Source organism: Tupaia chinensis, unplaced genomic scaffold (assembly GCF_000334495.1).
Source record: "Tupaia chinensis unplaced genomic scaffold, TupChi_1.0 Scaffold000387_1, whole genome shotgun sequence".
Classification (NCBI taxonomy): Eukaryota; Metazoa; Chordata; class Mammalia; order Scandentia; family Tupaiidae; genus Tupaia; species Tupaia belangeri.
In genome coordinates this window covers 3,040,864-3,048,749 of record NW_006159889.1, presented here as the reverse complement: position 1 = coordinate 3,048,749, position 7,886 = coordinate 3,040,864, and the positions used below count along the sequence as shown (strand labels likewise).

The following is a 7,886-nucleotide window of genomic DNA, read 5'->3' as shown; positions in this document are numbered from 1 at the left end:
TGGAGTGCCCAGTGCCTTAACCACCACGCCACCTGCTGGTCCCAAACATTAGCAATCTTAATACTTGTTCAATTTGGTAGATTTAAAAAGTGGTTAGAGGGAACCAGCAGTTAGCGTAATGGCTATGTCGCTGGACTCCCACGTAGTCGACCGCGGTTCGTGTCCCAGACCCGGTGGCTTAAAACTCACGCCGGGCGCGTGTGTGTGCGCGCCCAAGATCCCGAGAGGAGAGTGGAGGAGAAGGGATTGTGGCATGACCATCCCCCCTGGGGGGTGATTTCTCGCTTTCTGTCTCTATGTCTCTCTCTGTCTGTCTGGCGAGCGCACGCGCCCTACAGTGAAAATCTCTCCAAAAAAAAAAAAGTGGTTAGATACAGCAGTAGATAGGCTGCAGCAGAGGAGTGTGCCAAGTTGGCCATGGGCAAGTTAGCTCACAAAGAGTTTTAACGATGAGGTCCAGAAGGCCCACAGTGAATACTGGAAGCAGCATGGCATCCCCCCACTGATGCTCTGTAAGAAGCTCAACCAGGAAGCTCAACAGTACTCAGGTCCTGGCCAGCACGAGAATCCTCAAGCACAGCCCAGAGTCCGTCACAGTCAGTGTGGGGAGAACCTAGCATGGGCATCTTATGAGCAGACAGGAAAGGGGTTGCTGGTACATGGTACAGTGAAATCAAATCTACAACTTCCGACAGCCTGGCTTCACCTCAGGGATGGGACACTTCATGGCCACAGTCTGGAAGAATACAAAGAAGATAGGAGTGGGGAAGGCATCTGCAAGTGACAGGTCCTCCTTTGTGGTGGCCAGATACTTCCCAGCAGGGAATATTGTCAACTAGGGCAGCTTCGAAGAAAATGTCCTGCTTCCAAAGAAGTAATTTGTCAGATATGACATGGGAAGGTGGGAGACTTAGGAATGTGGGTATGAAATGCCTTAAACAACATAAATCCAGCTGTGTCTGTCCCTGTGGGTATATGTGTGAGTGTCTCTTGTACACACACTTGGATATATAGTTCTGTGCAAGCCTCTTTTTTTTTTTTTTAAGAATTATTTTACTTAACTTTATTTATTTATTTTAATTTGATCAGAGAGAGACATTGAGAGAGAGGGAAAGTGAGAACCTAGCATGGGCATCTTATGAGCAGACTCATAAGCCAGATTCAGGACTCGAACCATGGTTGGCTATGTGGGAGTCTAGCGCTCTTAACCACCACACCACCTGCCAGCCCCTGCATGAGCTCAGTCTTGTTAAAGGAATGAGCCTAAGACAGCTTTATCTTGTTGAGGATCTAGACCACCATTGGGTTTGGGCAAGGGGCAGAGAATCTTTATTTTTTTAAAAGAATTTTTTACTTTTTTAAAAATTTGTTATTATTATTATTATTAGTTTGACCAGAGAGAGACAGAGAGAGAGAAAAGAAAAGTGAGAAAGAAAGCCACCAGGTCCAGGACTCCAACCCTGGTTGACCATGTGGGAGTCCAACACCTTAAGCACTGCGCCTCCTGCTGGCCCCTAGTTTTTTGGTTATTTGAAAGCATGCTTCTTTTGTATCTTTCTTACTTCTAATATCCATCTCTGGACTTCTTGTATTCCAAATATTTGTGATGCTGAGAAGTGAAGTTCATTTTATGAGATCTCCACACATTGTAATCTCCTTTTAGTAAATGTTTAAGAGTATTAAACTCTCATTTAAATGTGAAAAGAAAAGTGGTATCTAGGGGCTGGCAGATGGCATGGTGATTAAGATCCTGGACTCCCACATGGCCAACTGCCGTTCAAGTCCTTGACCTGGTTACTTGCTTTCTCACTTTCTCCCTTTCTCTGGTCAAATTTTTAAAAATAATAATGATGATGATAAATAAAATTAAATACTTAAAAAGTGGTATCTCCTTATTTTAATACGCATTTCTTTAATTATTAGTGAATTTGAGTACCTTTTGATATTTTAATAAACCATTTATACTTATTTTCCGTAAACTATGTACATATCTTTTGCTTATTTTTTGTATTGGATTATCTTTTTTATTATATATGCAGGCAAGTTCTTTGTGTGTTAAACAGTGTAGACCTTTGTCATTCAGCAAATGTCTGTTGTTTTCAGTTTGTTGTTTGAAATTATAGACCTTCAGATTGGGCAGTCCAGTCTACTTACGTTGTAGATAAGGAAACTGAACCCCAAATAGAATTAGTGGCTTTTTCTTTGCAAACATATAGTTAAATAGTGGCAGAGCGAAAGCCACTATCAAGTTTTCTTACTTCCAGTTTGGTACTTTTTTTCTTTTTACCAAACTATTTTTAAGGCTTACTACCCTCCCTCTTCCACTGTTGCTTTTTAACATTAAGTCTTGCTACCACCAAATGTTCCCTGGTAAACTTAGAAATTTACCAGCCTGGCATCTTATCAAGATTAAGAGGCTACAGGGTTGTACAGGAACCCAGGGAGCTTCCCAGGTATTGAACTGTTTCTAATGCATGGGTGACTAAACAAGTTTCTCTATATGGCATTTATATTCATATCCTTTTCATTTGTTTAAAAAAAAAACTTTATTTTTTTTTTTTAGGTTTATGGGTGTGTGTGTACATCAAGGACAACTACATGCACTTACAGAGGTAAGTCTTTTTTTTTCCCCCAGAGGTAAGTCTTTAATAAGCATGTGGCAGTGAATTTTTTACCTTCTCTTCAGTGTTTATGGTTCCGTAGTGTTACTTGCACATGTAAGCAAAATGGATGTGCATTTGTGTTTATAAATGGCAGTGTTAACAATGCTTTCTTCTAGTAACATGTCGATAGTCATATTTCTTTTTTTTTTCTTTCTTTTTTTAAGAGTTCTTTTGCCTTAGAATGCATGTCCTTGCCAGAAAGAGAGAGAGACAGAGACAGCGAGAGGGGAATCTGAGAAATCAAGCCCCCCAGAGGATGGCTATGCCACAATCGCTTCTCCTCTAGTTTCCTCCTGGGATCTTAGACATGCACGCACAAATGCCCAGTGTGAGTTTGAAGCCACTGGGTCTAGGATTCAAACTGCAGTTGGTAATGTGGGAATCCAGTGACATAAATAATACACCATCTGATGGCCCCTGTATTTCTCTTTATTTTTTTAAAGAATTGTTTCCTTTAACTTTGTTTATTTATTTGTTTTAATTGGACCAGAGAGAGAGGTAAAGTGAGAAAGCAACCCGCCAGGTCTGGGACTTGAACTGTGGTCGACCATGTGGGAGTCCAGCACCATTAACCCCCATACCATCTGTTGGCCTGGCCCCTATATTTCTTAGTATTCTTATATTCCTATATTTGGTGTATACTCTGAAGATATAAATGCTCATATGTTCTTATTTCCCAGATGACTCCCTCCAAAGCCAAGGGATAGCACCATTTGACTGCAAACTCTCTCATGACAACAGATTCCTAGACCCTGAGAAATGTTCAATGTCCTGATCTAGAATTCCACAGTCACTTCTCTGGTTTCCTGATTGGTCTCATTACTCGTTGGAATCACTTGATATTTCCATTCTCATTTTGTTTCCAGCCTTTACCAAGCAGATAACTATATGACTGATAGTCTTAATTCATCCTCTGAGAACCAAAGAACTCGCTCTAGAATAAATGTTTCCCAAAATCAGGTACCAAGCTTGGGTGTTTTTTAGAAACACAGATTCCTGGAATCTTCTAGGTTTAGTGGGTTTGCATAGAGCCCTTCTGTATTTTTTAAAGTTTCCTAGATTATCCTCATGAAGATCTAGATTTGAAAATGTATGTTACATAATGTTTTCACATTCCTCCTTGCGTATTAAGTACCAAAGTACAAAGTGAAGAAACTTAGGAAGGAAAGTTGTTTAACAGAATTTGTAAGAGTGTTGGTTTCCTGCTGGCTTAGTGCCTGGCTCTTTAATATTTTATCTAGAGTTAGCCCCATAATGCAGTGGTTATGTGCTGTCCATTGGGAGCTGGATCCTGCATGGCTGGCCGAGGTTCGAATCCTGGCCCTGGTAACTAGAACAACATGCCAGGCACGTGTGTATGCATGTCTAAAATCCTGACAGGATGGAAAAATGGAGGAAAAAGGATTGCATGACCATGCCCAACTGTGGAGTGTTCCCTCTCTCTCTCCCTCTTCCTCTCCCTCTCTCTCTCTCTGTCTCTGACAAGTGTACACATCCTCTAGCAAAACAAAACAAAATAAAAAACTTATCCATGTCCTTCATGGAATATCCTTTTTTCACTTAGTAAAGGCACTAGAATATGGACTGTATATTAGCTTTGTCCTGCTCCTTAAATGGAAAGCCAAGGAAAGAAGGAATGGTGAGGAGATGAAGTGTGTGGCCTCTGAAGTCTTGATTAAGTAGATTTGAATCTCTTTGTGCCTCAATGTTTTCATCTGTAAAGGTGGAATAATAATAATAATAATAATACCTGCTCCAGAGAGTCTAGTTAGAAACCAAGCACTAGACTATTTCAACTTTAGGGCCAGCAGGTGGCATGGTGGTTACAGGCGCTGAATTCCCACATGGCTGACCACGGTTTGAGTCCTGTGCCTGGCGGCTTACTTTCTCACTTTCTCTCTCCCTCTCTGATCAAAATGAAATAAACAAATGAATAAATAAATGAATAAAGTTAAATGAAAAAATTAACAACAACAACAAAAGAATATTTCAACTTTAAAAGTCTGGGGAGAAAGCCTATGAAAGAAAGAGAGTCTAATGAGGTAAAAAGAAAATCAGGAGTGTACATGGCTTGGAACAGAGAGAAAGGTGGTCTAAAGAGGAGGGAGTAATTTTTTTTTTTTTTGGGAGATTTTCACTGTAGGGCGCGTGCGCTCGCCAGACAGACAGAGAGAGACATAGAGACAGAAAGCGAGAAATCACCCCCCAGGGGGGATGGTCACGCCGCAATCCCTTCTCCTCCATTCTCCTCTCGGGATCTTGGGCACGCACGCACACGCGCCCGGCGTGAGTTTTAAGCCACCGGGTCCGGGACACGAACCGCGGTCGACTACGTGGGAGTCCAGCAACATAGCCATTACGCTAACTGCTGGCTCCCAGGGAGTAATTTTTTTAAGTTTACTTAATTTTTTCTTTTATGAATGAGAGAGAGCAAGACAGAACCCTAACAGGATCCACTCTGGCCTCAGCCTGCCCCCAGATCATAGGCATGTATGTGCCTAGCATTCTTAGGGCGGTCTCTGGACGTGAATCCAGAACCTTCTCACATGGGGCAGCATTGTAAAGCCATCACACTTTATTGCTGTGTCACTGTCTGACCCCTGAGAGGGAGTAATTAATTGTGACAAATGCTTCTGATAAAATGGCGACCCCACAGGGACGCTGTGAGGATGAACTAGCACAGCACTTACTTAGCACAGTACTGATTATAGTAATTAGTTAATACATGTTAACTGACAACTTTTATTGTGAACAGTGACTAGTCCCTTCTCTGAACTGTCAGTATTTTTCGTTTCCTTCTTAGTCCTATACTGAAATATAGTAGAACAAAAGGGGCACACATGTGAAAAGTACAGCTCACTGTTTTTACAAACGAACACACCCATAACCAGATCAAGAAACTTTTCTTTGCATTTCTGTTCTCAGAAGTGAGTCTATAAATTCTTCAAAGACAAAACTCTCTCCTTCCCTCAAGTCTTCTAATCCACCAGAATTTTGACAGTTAGTAAGCTTTTGTAAAAGTATTTGTTGCATTCTCTGTTTATGTGATTGTTCTCTGAAAGGAGAGTTCAGTGGACGGGTATATGTATTGGTTTTCCTGACGGAGACTATCCTTTAAAACCTGTGTTTATGTAATAAGTTTAACAGCAAGGTACAGTGGAAATGACAGAAATAAATTATAATGCAGCATTCCCTTGGACATGTTGTACTTCAATAATATTTCTGTAGCTTATTAGCTTGTCTATAGCCATATACAACATATAGTGTATGCTTGGTGAAATAATATTTATTGCCAGCATTTATAGTATAATTAATGAGTTATTGACTTGGTTTATGATAGGAATTATTTTTATTATGCTTTAGTAGTGAAGGCCAAATATTCAAATGCTCTTGGTAATTATCAGATTGGCAAAGACCATGATGACATAGGGCTCTGGGGACTTTTAGGTTTAATTGCCTTATGACTTGACTTGACAGCGCAGTTACTGGTTTCACTAAAGATCATGACAATAAATTACGGGTGCAATGGCCCGTGCCTGTAATCCTGGCTACATGGATAACCGAGGCAGGAGAATGTGCACTCGAGGCCAGTCTGGGTAACGGGGCGAGACTCTGTCATTCATTCATTTTTAAGTTTCTAGGTGTGCATACTAGAAGGTATGCGTACTCACCAGAGTAATAGAGAAAGAGAGAAAGGAAAAGTGAGAAATCACCCACCAGGGAGAGAGGATGGACATACCACAAAACCTTCTCCTCCATTTTCCTCTTGGGATTTTGTGCACAATTGCACACATGCCCTGTGTGTTTTTCAAGCTGCCAGATCCAAGACTCAAATTGTTCAGATGGCCACGTGGGATCCAGCTGCCTTAACTAACACTCTACCTACTGGCCCTGGGTTTTGTTTGTTTGTTTGTTTATTTGTTAGTTTTTAGAAACTAGTGTAGTAAGAGTAGTCTTCTAAGTTTTTTTTTTAGTAAACTAGTATTCATTAAAGTGAGAGCAGTCTGGTAAAATATCATCCAGAAACTTTTATGCTTAATGAGTTGAATTAAGAATCTGTATTGAGACCAGCAATTAGCGTAATAGCTATGTCGCTGGACTCCCATGTAGTCGACTGTGGTTCATGTCCTGGATCTGGTGGCTTAAAACTCATGCCAGGTGCGTGTGTGTGCGTGCCCAAGATCCCGAGAGGAGAATGGAGGAGAAGGGATTGTGATGTGGCCATACCCCCTGGGGGGTGATTTCTCACTTTCTATCTCTCTGTCTCTGTCTGTCTGGCTAGCACACGTGCCCTATAGCAAAAACCTCTCAAAAAAATAAAAAAGGGGAATCTGTATTGTGGAGACTGGCAGGTGGTGTGGTGGTTAAAGGTGCTGAACTCCCACATGGTCGACCACTGTTCAAGTCCCAGACCTGGCTTTGCTTTCTCACTTTCTCACTTTCTCTCTTTTTCTCTCTCACTCTGTCTCTCTCTGGTCAAATTAAAAATAAGTAAGTAAATAAGGAAAGTTAAATAAATTAGGGGCCAGCAGGTGGTGTGGCGTTTAAAGAAGTTGAACTCCCACATGGCCAACTGTGGTTCAAGTCCTCAACCTGATGTCTTTCTGTCTCAGTCGCTCTCTCTCTCTCTGATCAAATTGGAAAATAATAATAATAATAAATAAAGTTAAATAAAATCATTCTTTAAAAAAAGTTAAGTAAAATAATTCTTAAGAAAAAAGAATCTATATTGTGTTAAGTAGGAATTTTCCATAGTATATCTTTGACTCAGTTTACCTAATTTTGTCTTTTACTTAGTCACACATATTGAAGAAGTAGAAACCTTTTTTAAAAATTTTTTATTTATTGTCATTATTTTATTTTGAAGTTGACTAGAGAGAGACAGAGAGAGAGAAGGAAAGTAAGAAAGCAAGCTGCCAGGCCTGGGATTCGGTCAGCCATGAGGGAGTCCAGCCACCTTAACCACCATGTCACCTGCCAGCCCCAAAATCTTTGTTTTTTTTAAAGACACAAAAGGGCTGGCTCTTTAGCACAGTGGTTAAATGCTGTGTATAGAAAGCTAGATCCCAAGACCAGCAGTTGATGTAATGGCTATGTTGCTGGACTCCCATGTAGTCAACCGCTGTTCAAGAATTTCTCACTTTCTGGGACCAGCAGTTAGCGTAATGGCTATGTCGCTGGACTCCCACGTAGTCGACCGCGGTTCGAGTCCTGGACCCGGTG

The 7,886-nt window shown here is 41.0% G+C and overlaps 1 protein-coding gene and 1 pseudogene across 4 annotated transcripts in view; both read left to right on the top strand.

The window, feature by feature from the left end:
- Positions 1–878, top strand: part of LOC106735438 (Golgi-associated plant pathogenesis-related protein 1 pseudogene) — a 7,422-nt pseudogene extending 6,544 nt beyond the window's left edge.
- Positions 1–7,886, top strand: part of TESK2 (testis associated actin remodelling kinase 2) — a 168,216-nt gene that overhangs the window by 111,845 nt on the left and 48,485 nt on the right. For all 4 annotated transcript variants that reach the window (XM_006153809.3, XM_027773923.1, XM_006153808.3 and 1 more), the window contains one exon: positions 2,564–2,612. In XM_006153809.3, coding sequence (XP_006153871.1) covers positions 2,564–2,612 — 49 coding nt within the window. The remainder of the gene's footprint in view (positions 1–2,563; positions 2,613–7,886) is intronic.